Here is a 25829-nt window from a genome sequence, read left to right on the forward strand (position 1 = left end):
TCTCGACATGACAGAGGGTCTTGAGGGACACACTATCACGTGTGACAAATTTTCACATCCTATGCCCTTGGGCGGGAGCTGCTAAGGAAGAAGCCGAACATGGCGGGAACTGTGAGAAAGAATAAACCGGAGCTTAGAGGGCCAACGCTCACACGCTCATCTCCTACTGCCCAAAAAATATTTTAAAAATGTGCTTCTCAAGAGCTCTCTGCATCGGGATACTACAATCAAGTTCCACTTGAGGAAGGAAACTTGTGACACCTCTCATAAAACGACGCCAGGTCCTTCCCCCGCATGCCAGCCTCAGCCTGCTTGGTCATGGAGGTCCAGCAGGACGCACCAACCAAGAGGTGCAAATTCTGCTTGTATGACAACAAAACCGGTAGGAGGTGAGAGGAGTGCAATGCACATATATGCAAAAAACATAGCATTGTAACCTGATTTATAAGGTAAATTGCTATTTGTTTTTTTTTTTGCTAAAAACTTGAATACATTTATATAAATGGTCAATAATACCACTTTTGAAAGTGTAAAACATATGTTAATATTTGGAAAAAATTATTTAATTTAATCTCTTGTGCTTTATAAGCAATCAAATACACCGGGTAAAATGTCACCGGGAGGACAAGAGGTGTGACTATTTGCAATCATTAAAAAAATGAAACGGTTTCAAAACAATATCCTGAATAAACTTTAACATATTCTACCACATTTTGTGCCTCTGATCATAACCTTAGTGAATATAATTCAGAATATTTACTGTTTTTTTTTTTTTAAAGAGGTATTATTTTAGTTAAATGGTCTATAATACCACGTTTTTGTTAAAACATATACTAAAGTGTAAAAATATGTACTAAAATACTGCAAACAAGCTCACTAAAAGAGTGAAATAGAAATTGGTTTGCATTTAATCTCTTGAGCTTTATAAGCAGTGAAGTGTCACCGGGAGGACAAAAGGTGACTAGTAAACGGGAAGAAAATACAAGGGTTAATGACGTAATAATGAGTGTGCCAGGTTTTGAAACCATGTGGGTTTAACAGGCAGACGTTCGGCTTGGACCAGGGCTTGAGGGGTGTTGTGCTGAACACCGCCAGGCTCAGACCAGCAGTTTACCAGGCGTCTACAACTCTGGACTTCCAGTAGAAGACCAGGCCTGGATTCATTTCGGGTAATTGCTGAAACTGGAAAAGCTGGTCCAGTACCTTGACCTTGAGTGAATTGAAGAACTCTACTATCTATCAGGCATGACACTGGGGCAGTGGTGGCCCATAATCAGAAGGTTGCCGGTTCGAATCCCGATCCGCCAAGGTGCCACTTAGCAAAGCACCGTCCCCAGACACTGCTCCCCGGGCTCCTGTCATGGCTGCCCACTGCTCACCAAGGGTAACGGTTAAAAGCAGAGGACACATTTTGTTGTGTGCACCGTGTGCTGTGCTGCACACGGTCACAATGACCATCACTTCACTTTCACGACATGACATCCAATAATCCACCAAGTTCTTATGACAAGTAACTGATTGTGTCTTTTCGTGCAGGAGACATCCTTTCATCTTGTGTAAAGGCCACAGATGTGGGACAGTTTTATAAGGATGAGGTCAGGAATGCGTAGAGGAATGAGAATAACATTAATAACATCTGTTTTTTTTTTCCCTCAACCTCTTTCTACTCTTTAGGCACTGTGCATTGTGCCTCACAGCAGCATTACCATGCAGATATTTTAAATGTATGAGGTAATGCATTTTTACAACAGTGAACGTTTTTACATTTCAGTAAATTATTGCCAACCATCTACATTTGGCATATGTATAAGTAACCCTCTGTGGTATGAGTTCCAGGTGTGCATTTTGGCATGCTTTGCAACAATAACTTGCAACAATAACTGAGGTCCAAACCACCACATAAAAAGCCAGATGCGCTATTCTTTCACAAACCGCCACTCTACGTGATAGATGTCACACGAAAACACAAAAATGTTCAGCAATGACCGATTTTACACAGACAACACCGTCCGTTCATTTCTCCGCGTTGCACTCCGCTCCGGGTTCGCGTGTTATTCCACGTGCCGAGTCAGCGCGAACGCGCTCACGTGAACGCGCATGCAGTCGGGGCGAAACCATCTGACGCCCGATACTGGGGGTGCATAATGAAACTAAACAAACAAACGAAAAACACTTCCGTGTCGTCAATGAAGACATGTTGAGCGTGGTTATTCATCACTTATAACGCTTCGTTCATATTGTGTACGTCTGAAAACTAGGCCGATGTGTTTTAGAGGACTATTTTAGTTAAAGTTAATAAATGCGTAGCTATCCGTAGCATACCGCTGTTCATCTGAGGAAAATAGTCCAGGAGATATATTATCGGGGCTCTTGAGTTGTTGATAGCGAAATGCTGTGATTTGTGAGTGCATTGTGGGACGCTCGGTCCTCCCCCGCCATGAGGGACAGGTTGGTCTGGTCCGCCCCATTCAGCGTCCGGTGAAAGGCCCCGTCAGCGTCGCAGTGTCGCTGTACCGACGGTGGCGAGTCGTCGACTTCCGTAAAGCCAAATTAAAACAAACAAAGAAGTTATGGACGAAGGAGAGAAGCATTTTGCGAAACCGACGATGAGAACGCCATGGTGAAAATGGACACGGAAGACAGCAGTCGCAGGCGAACGCGGAGCGCCTGCAAACGGTCCGTGCTTCGCGACGCGCCCGCGAACAGCAAGGGCTCCGGCGTCCTCCGGTCCCTGAGCGTCGGCAACTTCGACGACCAGGAGGCGATGGAGGACGACGGCGAGTGCCCGAAGCACGGGCAACCGGGCCGCAGGGTCATGGCCCCGCGCTACAGCCTGCTGCGTGAGGTCGGCCGCGGCAGCTACGGCGTGGTCTACGAGGCCGTTGCGCGCCGCTCCGGCGCCCGGGTCGCGGTGAAGAAGCTCCGCTGCGACGCGCCGGAGAACGTGGAGCTCGCCCTGGCCGAGTTCTGGGCGCTGACCAGCCTGGACCGGCGGCACGAGAACGTGGTGCAGCTGGAGGAGTGCGTCCTGCAGAAGAGCGGCGTGGCGCAGAAGATGAGCCACGGCAACAAGCGGTCCAGGCAGTACCTGCGCCTGGTGGAGACCTCCCTAAAAGGTAAAAAAAAAAACCCGCAGCTGCCCGGGATACTTTACGTACAAGCAACTCTTTACATTCGCTGTTTTGTCAAGTTTCTGAACGAACCGTGGCCCATTTCGTGCACGGGAAATTGCCAGATCACGCCGGTTTGGCTTCTCCTGACGTCAGCTGACGTCACCTGGACGTTGTCCTTTGTCAGGCTCGGTCTCGATGTTAGACAGGGCGACGTCTTGCACGCGTTTCCGAGCGGTGAGCGTTTGGCGTCACACGTCGTACTTTTTTTTTTTTATTGTTTAGCAGAGAACCTGCTCGATGGCTTCCTAAAGGACAGTCTTATTTTGAGACAAAGGTTTTTTTTCCTTTTCTTTTTCATGCCACAGGATGTCATGTAAGTCAGATATGACGTTGTCAGAGCTGTCCCCTGCATGACCCCGCTTATGCAACTTTAAGAATGGTGGGGGGGGGGGTCTTTAACCCCAGCCGCTGGCCTCGTTTTGGGGGTCATTTATATAAGAGTTGTGATCTAGGTCGCTTCCACCATACGCTTTGACAGTCTACGACATAAGCTGCTTCATTATCACGACACAGTACAGCCTCACTGGTGAAACATACCGTATTCTGTGCAGTGCACGCTAGCCATGAGCCAACAGGGCGTAAATCACACGGTAATGATTCCTTACGCCAAGCAGTTTGGTCGATACCTCATAAGTTCCCACAATTCTTCTTGGTTCGATGCTAGTTTGATATGTTGAAATTTCTAACACTGTGACGCTTCAATTAATTAAAAAAAGGCAAGTATAAAATAACAAAATGTGCTAAATAAGTGTATGGAGAGACCTGTACAATAAATTACATTAACGTGATTGTACATCAGAGTGGATCATGAAAATACTGGAACAGGCGAGGGAGGGTGTAAAAATGAGTGGGTGTCTGTGGTCTTGGAGGTGGATGGAATGAGGCAGCAGAGAGGCTAAATGTAGGGTGAAAATTATATAAAGAAACAAAAAAAAAACTCATCAGCGCTTCAACAGTCTTATAAATATCATAAAGCCCCACCCTTAAATGGGACATCCCATACCCCAGGTTTACACAGGGCTTTTCACATGAACAGAAACAAATCAATGTACACCCAGATTCCTTCGGACATATAAAGCATTTCTGATCATTCCCCCTGTTTAAAACAGACCTTCTACAGCTGGGTCGCCCCACATACCTCACCCCTCTAAAAACAGATAATTACTAATAAGGATAACGCAAACTCTTCAAAATGAGTCCCGGAATGGGGGCGCACTCCTTCACCACCCCGTCCCCAGGATACACCACGATGCGGTGCTTGTATGTTGTATTTATAGAACATACAGTAGTGGCCTTAGCGGGTTGAGGAAGAAGACTCGTAATCCCGGACCTCCAAGGTGCCACTGGGGGTCCCCTGGATCAAGGTACCTCTGACTGCAGCGACTGGGCCTTGTTTTTGGGGTCATTTATGTAAGAGTTGCGATCTAGGTCGCTTCTCGGTTCGGCTGCTTCGACCGTACACCGTGTCGACTCTATAACATAAGCCGCTGCTTTTTCCTGTGAGTAGTACAGTAAGTGGTCACAGTACTGCCTTGCTGGTGAAAATTACTGTGTTCTGGGCAGTGTGGTCTAGCCATGAGCCAAGGTGCCACTGAGGTCCCCTTGATCAACGTACCGTCCCCACACACTGCTGCCCACGCCCCTTTCATGGCTGCCCACTGCTCGCTGAGGTGGGTTAAGTCCAGAGGACACATTGTGTCTATCGCAATGACTTTATATAAAGTGAAGTGATTGTAATACACAGCACACAGAGACACAATGTGTCCTCTGCTTTTAACCAGCAGTGGGCAGCCATGACTGGCACCTGGGGAGCAGTGTGTGGGGATGGTGCTCAGTGGCACCCTGGTGGACCGGGATTCGAACTGGCAACCTTCTGATTACGGGGCAGCTTCCATAACCGCTAGGCCACCACTGCCCCATATATATATGTATTATATATTAATGTGGTCACGTCTGTGCACCTCCTATTTCTAAGCAAAAATGTCAGCAATGCTCCTTTGTACATATTAGCTCTTGCAGAAAACTGTAACGACAACGTATTGATCTTGGCTGAATCGGTCAGAATCAGTCGGTGGGTTTATAACATGGTATAATTGGTTCGGTTCCTTTTCACGCGAGAACGTTCTCTCTTCTGATTGGTCCGATGTATCGCCGCGGCAACACCAAAAGTAAATACAGGTCCGCCTGTTGTGGAATGTGTTCTGCGTGAAATCGAAGGGGCGGTACGTTCGGTGGTAAATTCATGTGAACGTGTTCGGTCCTGTTTCACAGAGTGCCATTACTGTGTAATTGATTAAATTCTCTTTACTAAGTTTCACACCTACAGGCTGTAAATAAGCCCCACACATCTTCACTTTGTGTTTGGTTGAGGCCTCTCGCGTGCAGATGTCAGATACAAACCATTTCTTGTTTCGCGGTTGAAATACGAACGAGAATGTGAATTTGTGTGTGTTTTTATTTTTTAAATGTCCTTCCTGACTCTGATTCTTCTATTTCACACCGCAGGCGAGCGGGTGCTCGGCTGCCCGGAGGAACCCTGCTACCTGTGGTTCGTGATGGAGTTTTGCGAGGGCGGAGACCTGAACCAGTTTATTCTCTCGCGCCGCCCGGACCCGCAGACCAACACCAGCTTCATGGTGCAGATGAGCAGGGCCGTCGCCTTCCTCCACCAGAACAACATTGTCCACCGAGACCTCAAACCGGACAACATCCTGATCTCGGAAAGGTCTGGCGTCCCCGTTCTCAAGGTGGCGGATTTTGGCCTCAGTAAGGTGTGTGCTGGTTTTGGGAGCGGCCCGGGGGGGAAGGACAGAGACGGGGGAGAACAGGGGAACAAGAACGTGAATGTGAACAAATGCTGGTTGTCGTCCGCGTGCGGCTCGGACTTCTACATGGCCCCCGAGGTCTGGGAGGGCCACTACACGGCCAAGGCGGACATCTTTGCCCTGGGCATCATCATCTGGGCCATGATCGAGAGGATCACCTTCATCGACGCCGAGTCGAAGCGCGAGCTGCTCGGCACGTATGTGAGGCAGGGCGCCGACATCGTCCCGGTGGGCGAGGCGCTGCTGGAGAACCCAAAGATGGTGCTGAGCATCCCGCAGAGGCGGCGCTCGCACATGTCGGACGCCCTCCGGAAACTGCTGCAGGACATGCTGGCGGTGAACCCTCAGGACCGGCCAGATGCCTTTGAGCTGCAGAGCAGGATGGGCCAGGTCACATGTGCTGCGTGACCTCTGACCTCTCAAGACTTTCAGGTACAGACCGTAGAGAAATGTGTTTAAACGTACCGACTCCACCATTGACACCATTTACTATAATAATAGTTTTTCTGCGTTTAGAAATAAAAAAAAATGTTGTATTTAAGCCTAATGGTTAAAAAATTGATGACCATTTCAATTTGCCACACCATGTCATGCAGGTTAAAGGTGTGAAGTGTGTTTGATTGGGGACGGCAGATGACCACAGTGGAACTAGCAGGATTTGTTACATTTACATTTATGACATTTGCCAGAGCGACTTACAATCAGTAGTTACAGGGACAGTCCCCACTGGAGCAACTTAGGGTTTAGTGTCTTGCTCAGCGACACGTTTGTAGTAAGTGGGATTTGAACCTGGGTCTTCTGGTTCATAGGCGAGTGTGTTACCCACTAGGCTATTACCACCATTTGTTGCAGTGGGGCTGCAGCGATGAAAGGGCTGCGCAACTGGGAATAATTTGGGGCTTTGTTTGAGAGATCCCGTAGATCATCTGTGCTTACCAGTCAGCTGTTGAACGCCCTGTAAGACAGTAGCCCCCCCCCCATCGGCAAGATTAGGGGTGTTGCCTGCATGACAGCCACAGATAAGACCTTTCTCTGTGTGACACTGTAAAAGATAAGTAGGATAACCGTGCGAGATGGTAAAGCGAGCACAGTGGCTTGGTTACTGGCTGGTTTAGGGTTGGAAACTTGGACCCCAAGAAGCTTTGTGACCTTTAAGCCCGTTACGATTATTTAAAAAAAAAAAAAAAAAAAAAAAAAAAAAAAACCTGAAAGTGAAGTGATTGTCACTTGTGGTGCACACAGTGAAATTTGTCCTCCGCATTTAACCCATCACCCTGAGTGAGCAGTGGACAGCCACTGCGCCCGGGGAGCAGTGGGTGGGGACGGTGCTTTGCTCAGTGGCACCTTGGCGGATCGGGATTCTAACCGGCAACTAGTGCTGCATGATTAATCTAATCGCAATCGCGATGTCAGTCTGTGCGATTACATGAATGCAAAAAGCTGCTATTTAAATTATTAGAACATGGATTGGATCGGCAACATATCACTCATTCGCTCAAAGTTTGCGAGCTGACTGAAGTCTCACTTCAGTCGAATCTGACTTGTTCGGTCACATGACTTTCGATTCAGTTCAATGGAGACCTCATATTCGTGACTCGCATAGACATCTGGGTAGATGTCTATGCGAGTGCCATATGCCATATTGCGATAGGCTCTGCTGTGGAGTGAAGCATATACATGTCTATGGAGAGAAGTGCATAAAAATGCCTCACTCTTGTGCTGCTTGGGGCTGTACAAACCGCTGTACGCTCCAAACCAGATCCCGGGGATTACATTTCATAGATAAGGCTGGACAATTGTTTTAAATATATTTGGCCATTATAAAATCCCCGTTTTATAAGTCTTAACCTTAGCTAAGATAGGCTAAGCTAGCGAAGCTATGCATTCCTGTGTTCAAGTCAGCCTTCAAACAACGTTTTGGCTAAACGTAGGCATTAACTATTTAGACTTTTCTTAGCTGTTAACTTTTCTCAAACTTTGAAGGTTTCCTAAAGAAATTCACCTCAGTTTACAAATATTAACCTTAGCTAAGCTAGAAAAGCTATGCATCCCTGTGTTCAAGTCAGCCTCCAAACAACGTTTTTGTTAAAGGTAAGAACTATAATACGGGATTTTATAATGGCCAAATATAATTAGAACAGTTGTTTAGCCTTACCAGGGTTTGTCGTTCGACAGTAATGTAAAAGAGTTTTTTGTGATTATTTAATTTTGTAGAATATTGTATTTTGAAAGCACTGGGCATTTCAAGTTGTTATAAGTAGTTTGTATGTTTCAATTTGAAATGAAACCTTTCACTATTAGTAATTTGTATGCGACTTTTCATTGATATACAAGCAAGTGTCCTTTATCATATCGCAATATTGATCTCAATAATCGCAATATGTCTTTTTCCCCAAATCGTGCAGCCCTACCGGCAACCTTCTGATTACGGGCCTGCTTCTTTAACTGCTAGGCCACCACTGCATTTTTTTTTTTTGTCACATCATGTCCCTTCATCCTCTTTTCCGCCAGACAAGGTTTTGGAATCTTTATTACCGATCGCACTTTTCTTTATGGAAAAACCTACTGGTGCGATTTATGTGCGAGTTTTTATTTATTTGCTCCCCGCCTCTGCCCGCAGGACTGCACAGGCTGCTGCGTTTGTTTACCCGAATGCATTATGGGATAGATGTTACACAACTGAACTCTTTACCCCCCATTTACCCCGGGGCTGAATCAGGCATCTGTCGCTGTGGGGTTTAGGGGACTGGGCACGTCTCCACACAGCTCTGTTCTCAGATCAGCTGTTTGCTGCATAGGGTTTGAAGTTCAGTGCCGCATCAATAATGGTACAGATTATGTTCTCTGTGTTTTTATAAAGCCAACGCATAGATTATTTTTTTTATATGAAATGCAATCATTTAACTTGTGGTTGCAATTTGGGTTCGTTTGTGCGTCACATGCATGGGGCTCGGGCAAGGGGATTTTCTTTTCTAGAATATTCTTGTCTGTCCGGGTGGGGGAACAGTGTTGGGTTAATTAGGGCCTATTCATGCTCCCCACCCCCTCCCCTCTCTCTCTCTCTGTGTGTGTGTGTGTGTGTGTGTGTGTGTGTGTGTGTGTGTGAACCTCTCTCCATCCCCCACACCTCTGTCTTTAAATTTTACACATTCCCTCTTGTTGTCTTCCGAGGTTCTGTGTCAAAGTCTCTTTGAGAATAATCTTTTTTTTTTTTTTTCCCCCAAAGCATCTATCTTATCATATTTCTTCATCGTAGTATATGTAAGCATATGGAGTTTGGCTGCTTTCATGGAAAAAAAGGTTATCTGAATCCTGAACAAGAGAAACTAACAACCCAGCCAGAACAACATACACATTTATTGAGAACTAGTATTTCACTGCAGGGGCTACTTAACAATTGTAAGGAGATTTGGGCTCCTAAACAGTCTTGATCAAATTGGTGATGGAATATCAGATATTTACTTCAGTGATCCTTACATTCCCAAAACACTACTACTAATTATTTAGCATGACCAATAAAGTTTTTTCCCCAACCTTGAATATCTACTGAAATTGCAGTTAGTAAATTGGAATGGATGGGAACGCTAGGTTTGCTGATGATATGTGGTGATACCCTTTTAATGTAACACGCCCGACCTTTACAATTTTAAATACACAGGGCAAGATGCAAGCACACGGAGGAGCAAAATGGGTCATTGTGTGATGCAGGGAAATCCCTGTTCTGGAAGCAGAATGTACAGAATGTTATGTGTCCCACGACTGTGGAGGATGAGAAGAGCTTTGTTACTTCGGGTGGGCGTGTGATGAGACACGGATAAACCGTGATAAAAGCACTGCACTTACTGACCTCGTCCTTGATGAAGCCTGTTTATGTAATAAACAGGTCAGCGTTATGCTTAATAGGTGACAAACTATGGTTGCTTAAAAGCTTATCATAAGAACTCCTCTCACACCAATATAATATTTCATATATAAAAATATACTTACACTTCATTACAGTGTATACTACTTCATTAGCCAGGATTGTGTGTATAATGGTTTACGAAGATATGGAAAATTGACTAATGTTAATTGTTCGGTTGACTGTACTTTTGAGATTTAATTTATTTATTATTTATTAGTTTGTGTGTGAGGGTGATTTATTGAGGTTTGTTTTTGTAAATTTTTGGGATTAAATGGCAGCATGAAGGCCCGGTCTAGTGCTAATTATCCCCATGCTTAAGTTCCAGGAGAATAATTCAGTAAAGCGTTATTATCAAATGTAATTTTGAAGCAAAATGTGGCTTTGGCCATCATGGCTTTACTCTATTTAACGGAAGCTTTTGAGTTAAATGTGTTGTCTCTTCTACACTTTCATCTGCTATGCCATAAAATATCCACGCCTGAGAGCTTTTTGGGGTGTTATAATCAGGAAGGAGAGTTTCGTTAGTCCAGCATCTCATTGCATTGGCATTGAATTGAGAGTAGATTTTGAACTCATACCAGATGCTAAATAACAACACATTTTGTTTCATGTTCATTTTTATTTATTATTATTTTCTTTTACAGAAGACAAGATTTGTAATTTTGAAATAGGTTTTTATTGTTAACTTCTCTTTCTTTCTCTGCAGATTTCTGAAGCTCATCGTCTCTCGCTGCACAGATGAGAAAGGGACCGCAGTGTTTTTCTTTTCAACCTTTGAACTTTGCACCATTTGTTGAAAAGGGTTCAAGTCACCTGCACACTACAACTGAAACGTTGTTTTTTTTTTTTCTCTTCTCCTTGAACGTTTTCGTATTGACTTTGTATTGAGGAATGTGATTCTTGCCCGGCAGCCATGGTGGATGGGGATGTTTGCTGCTGCTGTGATTCAGGATGGGGGCGACTCTGGGTTTCACACACACTTTTTTCACTATTTATAGCATCTCGGCCCCTTGACGCCCAATTAAACGGGCATGGTTAGCGATCCCCTTGCACATGTGTACAGGTGTAAGTATACCTGTTCACCCTTAATTCTTCTTCTTTGTTTCTCTTTTACATCAATAGCCTGATCTGCTCTCTGATTGGCTGAGATTTTGACACCCTTTCTTCCAGCTGCTTCCCATTAGGAATACTAGTTTAGGCTGAGAGTCTGATTTTGTGAAACCTACCTGAGGTGAAGAGTATTGTATGAGGTATATGTGACTTAGGATGGTTTTTTAATTTTTAAACCTTTTATTTGAACTGTTTTACTTTTGTTTGTTTTTTTGTTTTTTTTAAACTGCGTCTGTGCCTTGACATCTTAATCATTTTTATTTTCTACATTTTAACATGCAGTACATTTGACATAAGAAAATCCCCTCATTAGAAGCCAATGCATGTAATTGCAATTTAAACGAATATCAGGAGGTTATCCTCGTATCACCCAAAGAAAAGATTGCGTGTACGGCGTTGTGAGTGACGAGTGTGCTGAAAGTGTGGGACTGTTCCTGCTTTGGGTCCAACCAGTCTGAACTGATGGAAGAGTTTGTGTGTTTGGGATGTATTTATTTGTTCCTTGATTTCCCAGCTGTCATCTCTGTCACCTATCCAGGTCGTTTCTAGTGCTAATGATGCATCTGAATCACATTAATCACATCATCAGGCTTCGTTTGCTTCATTATTTCCCAGCTGATTGTCAGTTGAATCCAGGGCTAGTTGAATGGATACCTCAGCAAGCCATGGTTCTATAGTTCCTGTTCACGTATCATTTCTGCACCATTTTTGTTCCCAGAATGGTGGGAAATTTTTATTTTGTGTTATTCTACCTCGGATGTTTCCTTTTATTCATGGAAACTAACTGAATCGAATTCCCATTCATTTTCTTGGAGGAATCGGCAGAGGTCTTGGACAAGTTTTCTTGAGTCGCCAACATACAGCGGCTTAGTGTAAACTGTCCCCGTCATTTATACCACGTCTCTGAGTTGCTTACTTTACTAACTTATTTTATATTTGAGTGTAATTCCCTTCATCTTTGATACTTTTTAATTAGATTTTTTTTTTTTTGTATCTTTTAATCCTCAGTCAGACTTGTTTACAAAATTCAGTCCTGTTGAGATGTGAGATTTTTCTTTTTCTTTGGGAATTTCAAAAATAATGCCAATAATGCAGCCGTGCTTGAATATGGTGGGTTTTGTCAAACATTGTGTCACTCCCCCACACCAGTAACACGCTTCATATGCCATAGTTCTGTCATAACTCACAGTTTGCTGCACATCAATACAAGTACCACGTTTCACTACCTGTTGTCTCGCTGCTGGGTTGGACCATTTACACAAGCTGCAATGCATGGTGGGACTTGTACAAACAGTGCTTAAATGGCTTATGCTTCTGATAGAGGGCTTTTTATTTATTTATTTGCACACGTGATATGTATTTTTGTGTTCTTTTTCTTCTCTGTGGTCCTTAAAAGAAAAACAGAAAAAAAAAAAGTTGGTTTGCACTAACCAACTTAGGGTCACGTTGCAAGCGATATGTTAAGCCATTGCACATGAGAGGCAGGCCGGTCCTGTGAAGTGGGTTCGTGGCGGGACGCGGCGCTCATTGTGGATCTACAGAGAAGCACGCAATCAATCTGCCACCATGTCTCCGGCGAGCTCTGAGGACGTCTGCACGCTGTCAGAAGAAGGAATGGTTTCAGGTATGGAATTTCCTTGGAAACGGGGCGGGGCACTTCGGTTAGACGAGACGCCCCTGCTTGTGAAATCACACTTCCCATGGTGTCCCGTCTGTTTTTTCCGATTGGAGCATTATGGCATGGATTACAGTTGAGTTTGTACCCACTGTATCTGCTATGCAACCTTTCCTACGCCGATAAACACTGTGCTGTAATGCTGGCTTTTCTGTTCGGCTAATGTGGGTCATTGATTCATCTTGAATTTTGAGGAGGTTTTTTTTTTTTTTTGCACAATGTGAAGGTCCTGTTTTTCAGCAATGTCCCCAGTTCACTGTTAATAGGGTTGATTAAAGCTTTAATAGAGCTGTTGAATTAACTGTGTTTGGATGTACGCATCTGACCATGTCTTTTTTTTTTTTTTTTTTTCTCCCCTATCAATAAATCATTTCCACAGTCTGGGTGTCTCAGTGTTTCAATTTATACCGTATGATCAAAAGTCTATGGAAAGCAAACGTTCCTCTGCAGGTTTGCACATTCATAAAATTCACTTGTGCAGAATTGTCCCAGCGTGAGTGGCCTGAGGGAACTGGTGTTCATCAGGTATTCAGCTGTAAAAGATATGATAATCTGTTCCTCACACGCAGCATGAAGCAAACGCCCGTATCTGCAGTTTGTGAGGTCCACTGGTCAAGCTTGCTGAGTCAGAAAAGAAGAGTTAAAACTCCGTAACCACGTGATGTCGGGCCAACAAATCGCCAGATGTCCATCAGCAAAATTGCTTGATTGATTTCAGGTCTAAGAGGAGGCATGCAACGTAAATATATACTCTAGCAGTGGAGGAAGAGAGGGGGATGGGAAGGCCTAGAGAAGGCCCAGAATAATGCCCTGGCTGCTCATCTGTTGTGTTACATCAGCTCGGTGGGGGAGGGGCATGCACGTAGTCACTCGTTCTCTCAAATGTAAGGACTTGCATTATCTGGTTCTTTCAAAATGAATGGAAAGAATTATATCTTTATCATCTGCTCTTGTTAACTGCTCTAAACTACTTTTTCTTTACACTGCACTGCATCAAATGTGTGTTTTTTTGTTTTTTTTTGTTGAATAATTTAATTTGCATTAAACACATGAGAATACTGTAAGGTGCCTTTACTTTTCCATCAGTAATGCTCATGAATCCTGATTACCAACAAGAACAAAGCCATTTAACCTGAATGGGAAATGAGGTGGGTCAGCCAGTGACTGGTCAGATGCCCATTACGTTACATTTTACATTTACGGCATTTATCAGATGCCCTTATCCAGAGTGACTTACAATCAGTAGGATAAGTGTCTTGCTCAGGGACAAGATGGTAGTAAATGGGATCTGAACCTGGGCCTTCTGGTTCATAGGCGAGTGTGTTACCCACAAGGCTACTACCACCCATACAGATGCCCATGTAGAGCTCTTTAAATAGGCTGGTGACCGTGCCCAATGACGGACAGGTCGCTTGTATCCTGTGTGTGAAGTCAAATGCCATTTAAACCGGACTTTAAAAGCAGCGTCAGAACTGTCAATCACCGCGGTCGCTTGTACTGTTTGGCTGTCGCCACCTACCGGCGGACGGTGGACACTACAGGAGAACGGACATGGACATGCGCAGTCCAGTCCACACGGCTCTCGCACGCCTCCCTGGTTCGATCTTCGATAAAAGTGCTGATGAAGCTGAATACGTAGCTTTCGCCGCTGCAAGTTAAAAAAAAAAAAAAGTTTTTACATGTAAACGCCTCCGTGCTCATTTTGCATACGTGCTTAAAACAACACTGGCGTTCGAAGTTCGACGGGCAACAATTCGTCTGGGGATTGAAAATAGCGGATGGAAAAGTTGCCGTGAGAGCAGGGTGTGGTCGGATTGCGCAAATTCGCGGTGACGTTGCTACCTGCACGTGCACGTGGCTGGCAGTGACGTCACCTACGATTGCCCAAGCGGTCGCTTTAAATGATGGCGTACATGAATCTGATTTTTAAAAGCACGACTGGTTATGAAACTGTAACCAACCAGCCCGGCGAGGAGGGTTGTACGTTTATACTTGCGCAAACGTTTGATTCGTAACGCTTTTAAAACCGGACGCATTTCCCCTCACCCTCCGGCAGGTCTGGGTGCTGGGTTGACACCCATTCCGCGAGTCTCTCCGCCCTTTTTAAAAACTTTTTTTTTTTTTTTTTTTTTTTTTTGAGACGAGGAGGACATAAAAGCCCGAGCTGCGCGCGGCGGCGAGACAGGAGTCAAGATGGCAGAGAACAAGACGTCCGCCAACCTGGGCGCCAACCTGGGCGCCAACCTGGGCGCCGGGGCGGGCATTTTCGCCAAACGCTTCCAGAAGTCGCTCAACAGAGCCCAGGAGAAGGTACGCGGAATAATTATTACAATTCTGAAATAGCCTCACCTTCATCATCATCATCATCACCACGGTAGATGGAACGTTGTAAGAAGGTTCTCCCAAAGTTGTGGGACATCCGGGCACCACCTCCCTTAGCCTGATCGATTATTCCTCTTCAGAGGACCTGATGATGATGATGATGATGGTTACGAGGGCATGTGGATGGCAGCATGATCCTCGACTCCACAGAACATTCGCCTTTCAAGAAACTCATATGCTTCATATGTCTAATGCAGGGGTGGTAGTAGCCTAGTGGGTAACACACTCGCCTGTGAACCAGAAGACCCAGGTTCGAATACCACTTACTACCATTGTGTCCCTGAGCAAGACACTTAACCCCGAGTTGCTCCAGGGGGGACAGGGGGACTTCGAAGTCGCTCTGGATAAGGGCATCTCATAAATGTTAGAAGTGTAAGAAACATTTGCTTTCTGAGTGAAAAGCGTCTCGGTTCCATTTTTTCAGTACTCGTGCACTCGTGTTGGGTTCTTGTGTGTTTTGTTCATTCGCACAGCAGCTGGGCGAACACAATGACTGTCACTTCCTGTCCCTGTTGCACTTCCTCCCGCCGCTGCTCGTCGCCGTGGGCCGTGGTGAATGTGTGCCGTAGCACCGGCCTGCGGGTGATCGGGAGAAATTCATGTCCTTCACGTCTGTGGCAGGTGTTGCAGAAGCTGGGGAAGACGATGGAGACCAGGGACGAGCAGTTTGAGCAGTGCTCCCAGAACCTCAGCAAGCAGCAGGTAAACCCCGGCAGAAACCTGCCCGGGCCGCTGACCTCCGGCTTAACGCTGTAAAATGTCGTATTATGAGTCCCTTGTGCAGACGCCGCGATAAGAACGGTGGTCAAGGCTGCTGGCTGATAAACCGCTGTTAAAACAGACTTCATCAGTGAACCGGGCCCGCAGTAGAATGCCAAAATTCTTCCTGGTGAAACAGTGCAGCGAATGAGGATGAAAATGCAGGCTGAGTGACATGTTGGAAATTGAGCTCAGCGTCCGTCTATGGCATGCCTCAATCAGAATCGTATTGCCTAAAATGGGGACCGTGGTGCAATGATGAAATGAGCAATAATAAGACGGTTTGAATAATAATAACAACAACAACATTTATTTCTTATATAGCCCAAAATCACATACAGTATGTCTCAATGGGCTTGAATATAAATCTCGACACGTCAAATTGCAAACATTACAAATCAGCAAGTTGTTCGACGTGTGCACCAAAGAGCTTTTTATTTTCATCAAGCCACACCTTTATTCTGCTTGGATATAAATTGTACAAACAATATAGAGTAGATTAAATCAGCAACATCTCATTTCAACCCCGATGCTGGTGCTTTCTTACATCGTCAATTCCATAATAGCATTGACAATGTCGTTGTTATTTTTCAGGGCCCGTACAGCCTTTGCCCGTGACACATTGGCTTGTGACAATGTGTAGTTTTAAGAGGAAAAGAGTGTAGAACTCTCGCTCGTGCTGAATGAAGTTGCCCGCCTACTCAGATGCGGGTGGGATCTGCAGGAGGGTGGCCGATCGCCTCTGCTTTTTGTTACGTGCCCGTCGGTTTACCGAGCGGACTTGCGCCGCAGTCCCGGCGTTTCCAAGAGGCTTATCCCGGATTTGCGGCGTTGTGAAATCCGCCTCGCGGACGCCTCCTGGTCTCCTGGAAACGAGATGTTTGTGATGTGAAGCGAGGCGGCCGGCCCGCGCCCGGGTCTGCAGGAGAATTTACTGGTGTTGAGTTTAGGTGGCGCATGGGGCGAACCTGTCACGCAGGAAGTCACTCCACCCACAGACGCTTCACAGCTCTGTGGCTTTTTTTTTATGAATCTAACGTCAGACTAAATGACTGCTTTTTGGTTCTCATCAATACAAGAGACTTAAAGCACTGCAATTTTTTTTCAGGCAGACGGAAGCAGGCTGTTGAAGGACGTGAAGGCCTATTACAACGCTGTGAAAGGTATGTGAGCAACACGCAACCAGCGATAAGCGTGATCGGCGAGACCTGCCTCAAATGCCCACAGACCGTTCTACGCGTTTCTGCTCGGGATTTAAAACGGACCACCTTCATTCTGGAAATGTATTTTTATTCTGGCAGGAAGTGAAAGAGTTGAGTTGCACTTTTGCTCCGGGTCAGAATGTGGAACTGGTTTCAGGCTCCCCCCCCGTAGACAGGGTGGTCACACCACGTCGTCTAAACAGTGGGCCATTTTTGTGAAAGGTCAGGTGAACGCCAGCGGCTTTAAAGCGGCTGGAGGAAGGAAGAGACGTTTTTTCCGAATTTTCTCTGGTGGAAACCGCCACTGCTCTGTCAAAATGGCGCGCTCGAAATCAAACACTATTTCCTGCAGTGGGAATAGAGCACAGTGCGCTTCCTCCCCCCTCTAATAGAGGATCAGCGTGTTATTCATTAAGTAAATAATAGTCTGGTTCTTTCCCAGCATGCCTAGCGCCACAATGAAGCAAGTCCTGGAGCAACAGCATTTGGCAAGAGTAACAATAACATCTTGGCGTGTTAGTAATTTCTTAGATGCAAATGAAACTTCTCTCTTAAAGGGACAGTCCAACAAAATGAGATCTTTTTAAGGTCAAAGACGTAGTCGATATTTATATGACACAATGCATGAGAGTTGTCATTATGAATATGAATACAAAGTTAGTTTCTCATAATCAAGATACGGATAAGCCGAGCATTTCTTTCATTCTCCTTTTATCGGACCTTAATCTCTGAGCTGCATTTAGCACCAGTTTGAAAAACGTGGCTAAAGAGCGTTCTGATAGTCACTCGTCCATCATCTGTCACTGTATTTGGAACGAGTCCTCCGTATCATGCCTTCATTTGAAGAGACCGATTTAACTTTAAATTTTTTATAATATGTTTTTTTGACGACGCTAGCGTGGACAGTCCACGTGTGTAAAATATATGTAAATATTTCCAATTTTGACCATCGTTGGAACTGCCCCTCATATCAGGCAGACTTTGATGTCTAGTGTGTTGCTTCACGACAGCGATGCACGAAATGTCCCGACGTCTGTCCCACACTCTCAAAGACATCTATGAGTCTGACTGGCACGGAGTGGAGGACCTGCCTGCCATCATGGAGGTGGGTGAACCAGAAGCAAGTTTCCACTGATACTGGGCTTGTGTTGCCTCATGCCCATGTTGTGTAACAGCTTATTGGATATTTTTTAAGGTATCAAGTGTTTGGAGATCTTGATAAACACCTCAATCTGCTTTTATTTTTTAAATGCATCGCGTTGACGTAAAATGTAGTATTTTTGGGGAAAAAAAAAAAAAAAAAAAAAGTTGGCCACAAAATGTTGAGCATTTGGGAGGATTACTCCACTCTCTGGAATGAATGAATGTACACACTGCTTATCTGGTTGTGTTTCTGATTCACTGTAACACTCCCTGCTGGGTCAGATGGACCTTTCGCTCATTTTGCTGTGTCCGTCTCCCTGGCAGAGCGAGAACCTTCTGTGGAACGACTACGAAGAGAAACTGAACGACCAGATTGTGTGCACGATGGAGAACTACAGCAGCCAGTTTCCGGAAGTCAAAGTTGGTGAACCACAAACAAGCCAAGCCGATGGCAGTTCTACTTCCGTCTTAACTTTCTCTCGTACCGATGCGTAGTGTTACTCATTTTACTGCCTTCTCGTGGCCACAGTTAGCTGCTGAACATGCGTTGTGGGCCACGCCTGAAGGCAGCGGGTAGCGCGGTGGCCTCGCGCTTCCAAAGCCGTGGGGGTGCGGGCTAGCCGAGATAGACCTGGAGTCCTGTACCCTCTAACTGGCTTCTCGTACGCTTCTCATTTACAGCAAACTTTTAAGCTCACAGGCCACTTTGATTTTTAAAATTTGTCAGAGGGGCCGGGCCATATCAGACATAAACATTAAAAAAAGGCATTACGGGGTTAATAGTTACATTCACTTTTAGTGGGAACGGAGAAAGGCTTAAACTAAGAAAGAAAAGGAAACGATCGGGTTGGATGTGCTGGATCTGCGCCTATTGCGCCACCTGGTGAAACGCCAGGCATTATAGGATGAGTTCATAATTACGATTTTATTTCAGCAATTCTATTGCTGGGGCAGTGGTGGCCTAGCGGTTAAGGAAGCGGCTCTGTAATCAGAAGGTTGCTGGTTCGAATCCCGATCCACCAAGGTGCCACTGAGCAAAGCACACACGCTGCTCCCCACACACTGCTCCCCGGGCGCCTGTCATGGCTGCCCACTGCTCACTCAGGGTGATGGGTTAAATGCACAGGACAAATTTCAGTGTGTGCACCATGTCCTGTTCTACTGTGTATCACATGTGACAATCACTTCACTTATAACAATTTTTCAGCAAACCAGATGTGGCTTGTGGGCTGTAGTTTGCCCTCCCCTGGTTTAGACTTATGGTTTCTGTGCATTTAAAAAAAAAAAAAAAAAAAAAAAAAACAAATATATATATATATATATTTTTTTATGCATTTTAAGCATATAAGTGTAATTAAAATACAAAGTCATGACTGGTTGCTTGCACAATCCATCCTGCGTATTGGGTCATTTTTGCATACACCAGTTAGAGATTGCGACACTGGCTCGAGGCGGTTTGTCACATTACTTGTCTTTTGGAATTTTCGCCGTCTTCTACATTTGCATTGTACGGAAAGAGATTTGCAAGCGGGCTGTACGGTCCTCAAAACAGAAACAGCCGACCACAAAAATAATCAGCAAAGTGCCAACCCACTTTGCGGTCTAAACATTACTGGCAACTTCAAGCAACACTCCAAGCTCGGTCCATGCTTAAAATCTAAAAGGGATGTGCGACTTGGTTCCCCGTTCCTCTAAATACCTCCTTCAGCCGCAGCCAGACACTTCTGCTGTCAGCGCCGGCCGGAGTGTCTTGGCAGTGGCGTCTGCTGATGTACCGTAAGCGTTGTTGACTGAGAACTGTTGTTGAGAGCCGTTGGCGAGTCGAGACTCGTTTCAGTTTCTAACGTAGCCCTGCTGGATTAGCTGGCTGTAGTCGTGTGTTTGAACATGCACGCTGCCGTTTATATTCATATTTTTCTTCGGTAATTTTGCTTTGCTGCCAAAACCTGCACTGGTCTGATTTTTATCTGCGTCCAGGAGAGGGTGGCCAAAAGAGGCAGGAAGCTGGTTGACTATGATTCAGCTCGGCACCACCTGGAGGCGCTGCAGAACGCCAAGAAGAGAGACGATGCTAAAATAATTAAGGTCCGTGAAGGCCACTTGCTGTACTTTTTTTTTTTTTTTTTTTGTCCCCCCCACTAAGTTTTTTTTAACCCCGCTTTTTGGTCTACTTGTCCCATAATCTTCCAGGCTGAGGAAGAGTTTAACAAAGTGCAGTGTGTTTTTGAAGAGATTAACAACGAGCTGAGGGAAGAGCTCCCTGTTCTCCACCAGAGGTAAATAAATCTAACGCTGACATGCAAACTTTTCCAACCCACCGTGCTCCCGCCCTGGACTGCTCATTCTCAGAGTTAGTGTGAGGTGAAATGCAAGTGCTGTGAAGAAACCGTGTTCTGTAGAGCCATAATGGACACCAGTTTGGTTGCGTGCATGTACATGCACTAGTAATGTACAGCATTCATTCCGATCAACTATCAGATAAGCCTGATCCTCATCACCCACTGCTATGTATTCGAGAATTAGTATAAAGGAAGTGTCACTGAATCCATGTTTTTCTTTACGCTTCTCCCACAGCCGAATTGGGTGTTACATTAAAGTGTTTCAGAACATCTCCAACCTGAGAGATGTATTCTATAAAGAGATGAGTGTGGTGAGGGAAATGTATTTATTTTATGCATTGTTCATCGATGTTTAGCTATTATTATTATTATTATTATTAGTTTATTTTATTTTTTTAATAGACTGAAAACATTGTATGTACACCTGAATGTCTGTTCTTCTGTTGCATGTGTCTTCAAGCTGAACCACGACCTCTATGACGTGATGAAGAAACTTGACACTCAGCATTCCGGCAATACCTTCATCATTAAGGGACTCAACTGGTACATTTTTACGGCTGAGCCGTGTCATAAACCGACATAAACAAATACATAGACAAAGTACTAGTTGCAGGTTATCTGCTCAGCCTTTTTTGTTGGTGTGTAATTGTTTGTCACCCAGACAGAGTGGGTTCCTCCATATCAATATTTCGTTTTTTTTCACCAGGTCCCGTTTCCTCCCTTCCTCATACGTTCCCCTTGTTTTTGTAATACTACTTGTTGATTAGTACCATAATGTCATAGTCATCTCAGTCTTAATGCAGATAGATGCAGATGTTTATGCAGTTTGTGTCATGCTAAATTCTTGACTAGCTTTGTGAACACTTTCGTCTGCAGCACGAAGCCTAAGAAGAGGAAGTCACTGGTCATCTCTGGTCCAGTTCTCTGCAACACTGCCTTCCCCTCGGACCACCACAGCACCACATCCACCCAACCCAGCAGCAGCACTTCAGATGACCCAAGCAGCGCCGCAGCAGACGATCCCGATGAGACCGCAGAGGAGAAAGATGTTGCCTCAGACTCAGAGTGCAGCGCTACTGACAGCGACACGCATTCACCGAAGAGGCTCTCCGTGTGTTCAGAGGGGGAGGAGGCCAAGGGTCTTTCAGCCCGTGAGAATGGACACCAGACCGTTGTCCAATCACAGGAGGATGCCAGCGGAGAGAGAACTTTGCCTCAAAGTCATGAACCTGCAAACACAAATGGGGAACATTCAACACGGGAGAATACTGACTCACCACCAGGGGGCAGCAAACCCATTTCCCCACCTGTTCCTACCCCACGCGTCTCTCACAGCGCTGCAGCCCCGGACCCCCATCCGACTGATGAGCAGACAACGAAAGAGTCCGATGCCAACTCAGACGGGACGAATCCTCCAGGTTTCCTCTATCGGGTAAATATGATGAATATTCTCGTTTCTGGGCTGGTGATTTATTGGAAGAAATCTGTTGCGTTCCATTCTGCATGCTTCTGTTGCATCACTCCGCAATGTTGAGTAGGAATGTGAGAGAGTGCAGGACTTGGGAATGTGAGCTGTTCAGGGAACTGGGAGCTGCGAGTCTGGACCAGTAATAGATTTAACCTTAGATTTATTGCTAAGAGGAAATGACAAATTCAGTAGTCAGGTGTCATACGACCGCAAATGTTTGTATGCACTCTACTGAAAACTAAGTTCACAGGGTGTACATTTTACTGATTTCAGGCGAAGGCTCTGGAGAGCCAGGAGTCCGATGATGGGCTGCTGCTACTCTTCGAAAAGGGAGACGTGATTCTCGTCTTCAGAGATGACACTGAGGAAAAGGTATGGTGCTTTCTTTCTTTTCTAAATTTGAAATTCGTTTCAGCTTGCTGTACTGCTGATTCTGTGGCCTGCATGTAACACAATCAGAAGCATTGTAGGCACAATCACGACATAACATAAGAATGACATAAGGAGTTTCAGCACCGCTATGCATTGGACACCACGGCATGGACAGAGAATTCTGGGAATCTGAGCAAATAAACACACATCTTTGGCATTTTAGACTGTTCTCATCGTATGTTTCTTCATTTTGAGAATCCTAATGCATCCTTTTCAGGAAAGTGTAGCGCTGTAATTTCAAATATGCATGTTATTTATAATATAAGTTGATTATTTAAAAACATTTTTGACTAATTTTTCATTTCAGCCTGAAGGTTCGGTTTGGGGCGTGAGGGAGGAGGACTGGGTTAAGCACCATGATCTGGTTCTGCTCTCCGGAACGGTCATGGAGAACCTGATAAATCGCGCCGATGCTGTGTGAAGGCCGGCCACTTCCCCTCCCAGCAGACTGCTTCCTGTGTGCCCGGCTCCGCGCTGTCTGATGCGCTGATGTCAGCCCTGCCCCGACTGCAGCGTCTTATTTCCGAGCCCCTCATGACTCCGTGTTGCAACCAGTCACCAGACCGAGTTCTGTTCCCTGCAGATCTGGCCGTGTTCCTGCACAGACTGAAATCCCACACCAGCACAGTGTTTCTTGTTCTGTTGTCACAATGTCACTTGTATATCCTGTTTAAACGAGGCGGGGGAAGAGGATAAATCTTCTATTTTGGCGTTCTATTTCATGTCTTTGGTTTGTCAAATGTCAGATTTGCTTTTTTTTTTTTTTTTTTTTTTTTTTTTTTTTAAATGAGGAACGTTTTTAAAAACTATGACATTTTCTTCTGTGTTTCTATTTCTATGTGTTACAGAAAAATTATATGAACAATTAAAGTGCACATTTTCGTAAATTTTTTAATTTGTTTGTTAATTCGTTTAGATTAAATAATCCAATAATTTTTTTTCTCTGTTATGATTGTGACTGCCCTCTATTGGAAACATCTGCCCTCTAAAAGAACTCTTTTTGCAAAGATTTCTTTTAATGCAAATGTTGTACGGGTGCTATCATAATGACAATCATTATTAATAAAATGTATTAATCTCAGTTTCAGTACCCATGCCGGTATTTACGAGCTCACAAATAGAGGAAAAGAAAGGAGGGAGTGCTGTTCCCCCGGTGCCGGGTTGAGCAACAACGACTCCTCGTGTCAGGAGAATGAAGTCATGGTGACTCCGGGGTCTCCGGTGCCAGTGAATGACTTGGATTCACGTGCTGTTTTGCTTGGCTTTCCGGCAGAGCGCATCGGCGCTGTGTCCGCAGCCCTGGGAAAAGGAGCTTGCACACAGAGCGGCTTTGTGTGTGAAGGTGGTCTGTTGGACCGCCTCTGAATTCTTCTTCCTCGATGATGTTTAACCCGAACAGATGAGTATAATGTCAAACAAAAAGAGGTTGTAACGGATGTTCAAGTTTCAATATTGAGGACATGAAAATTTTTACTCGCTCCTAAGAGTTTTCCCTAAAACATAAAAAAAAAAAAAATTACATCATGTCACCACAATGCAAACGCAAAGAAGTATTTTTGTACGTGTTGCTGTCCTTAATGCTGTTGTATTCTTTTCACGAGTTCCACCCTTGATTCTCTCTTCCTTCATAATCTTCATAATCGACTTTAATAGCACGTGGGCGAGGAGCTGCATGTTCGTCTGCTGATGCAGCAGCTCTTGGGTCTGGAGTAAAGAAAAAAGCGGCTTCAGCCAGGCCGGCCTGGTGTTTGGCGTACCGAACCCTAATTACGGCCAAAGTGCCTCGGGAGTCTTTTATTCTGCCTAGTTAGCGACTGATTGAGAGGAAATGGTGAAAACGAACACACTCTTGATGGATCGTGTTTGCCCAGGCTCTCATCTGTGTTTTGTGTGCTGCCTTTGACGTAACAGTATACTGGCAGGTGAAGGGAGGATGGGTCCAGCCGTGATGATGTCCTGCTGTCCTGTCGGAAACTGCTCTTTCATACAGAAATCCAGTTTCCTGCAAGACATCAACATGGTCTAAATTCTCTCATCATAACATATTACACGATTCAGGCAATTTGGTTTTGTAATGAAGTCCTCTCTTTTACCTTGCCCTCTGTCAATCACTGACTTTCCTGAACCTCCTCGTCCTGTCGCTCAGGGTTACGGAGCCCGTCCTGGGACATTGGTCGCACACACTCATTTGTCTACAGACAATTCAGAGTTGCCACCCCACCACTATGCAAACCTCTTAAAGTGAAGTGATTGCACTGCACTGACACCATTTGCAGGCGCACTCTACCCTGGAAGGGGGTCCCTCTCTGTATCACTCCTTCCCAAGGTTTCTTCCTTTCTTTTTTTTTCTCTCTCCTAGAGTTTTTTCCTTGTGTGCAGATGAGTCAAGTGTGGGGGGTGTCAACTGTAAGGCCTGTCAAAGCCCATTGAGACATACTGTATGTGATTTTGGCCTATATAAGAAATACATTTTGTTGTTATTGTCACACGTGATACACAGCACACAGTGCACACAGTGAAATGTGTCCTCTGCATTTAACCCAACCCCATCACTTTCACTTCACTTATATATGTTACATAGAGTTAGCATAAAGCATTAAATATCATGTTAATACTACTAATAATAAAAGAGGATAATAATATTGTAGCATGAGTCTGAGGTTGTGTTTTACAGTTTCACAGGCACAGATTTAATAGGGTTGAAGAAAAAATGAGATTTGAGATAAACTGTTGTACATATTTGCTTTCAAAAGCGCTTATCTATATACTTTCTGGTCACCTGTGTGTAAATATTAAGACGGTTTACTTTGCTGTGAAACGAGAGAGATTCCTCTTTCATGAAGATGGTTGTGATTGATGTATTTTTTACACCGCTCCCAGAAAAGTGAATCTTAAAAATGTGTTTGTGACCCATAGCCAAAGTCCTTTTTTTTCGTCTGGAACATAAGCAAACGCGTCTGATTTGTCCAAATACAGACTTGCTGCGGCTGCGGCGCACCTTGTGGTTAAACACGTCGACTGCGCGTTGTATAATAACACTGAATGATTACCATAACACACTGCACACACACCCATAAACACACCGGACAGGCGCCTGCATATCTGGCCACATCTGGTTCTGATAGGAGCCTTTCGGGGAGGAAAGGGGAGCCGGGGGGAGGGGAGGAGACGCATGTAAACACACGGCAGGTATCCGCACACACCTGGCTCGGCTGGATGAGTCACGAGAGCGTCACTTCACACCTCCACCACAAACACACAATCTGCCGCTTCATCGCCAGCTGAGGGGGCGTGTCCGTCTCTCCTCCCTCACTGTACCTGCTCGGTGGGGTCCATCCCCACAAAACACTCCTTTGTGCCAGACTGTCTCCACCAGGGCCATTGGCGTGGGTGTTGGGGGTTGGTTGTAGTGGAACG

General features: G+C 45.1%; 2 protein-coding genes across 2 annotated transcripts; both read left to right on the plus strand.

Moving 5' to 3' along the window:
• Positions 1-2458: 2458 nt before the first annotated feature.
• On the plus strand, positions 2459-13068 carry LOC114801293 (serine/threonine-protein kinase 35-like). Its single transcript, XM_028999394.1, has 3 exons — positions 2459-3116; positions 5679-6430; positions 10609-13068. The coding sequence occupies exons 1-2, from the start codon at positions 2618-2620 to the stop codon at positions 6404-6406; spliced, it is 1227 nt and encodes a 408-aa protein (XP_028855227.1). The 5' UTR covers positions 2459-2617; the 3' UTR covers positions 6407-6430; positions 10609-13068.
• A 1779-nt stretch (positions 13069-14847) lies between these two features.
• bin2b (bridging integrator 2b) lies at positions 14848-23139 on the plus strand. The gene is made up of 12 exons (XM_028999483.1): positions 14848-14997; positions 15691-15771; positions 16937-16991; positions 18041-18135; positions 18498-18593; positions 20151-20258; positions 20364-20449; positions 20748-20823; positions 20973-21055; positions 21389-21944; positions 22254-22352; positions 22720-23139. The coding sequence occupies exons 1-12, from the start codon at positions 14881-14883 to the stop codon at positions 22831-22833; spliced, it is 1566 nt and encodes a 521-aa protein (XP_028855316.1). The 5' UTR covers positions 14848-14880; the 3' UTR covers positions 22834-23139.
• Positions 23140-25829: the final 2690 nt, after the last annotated feature.

The sequence above is a fragment of the Denticeps clupeoides genome, chromosome 12 (genome assembly GCF_900700375.1).
Source record: "Denticeps clupeoides chromosome 12, fDenClu1.1, whole genome shotgun sequence".
NCBI classification, from domain to species: Eukaryota; Metazoa; Chordata; class Actinopteri; order Clupeiformes; family Denticipitidae; genus Denticeps; species Denticeps clupeoides.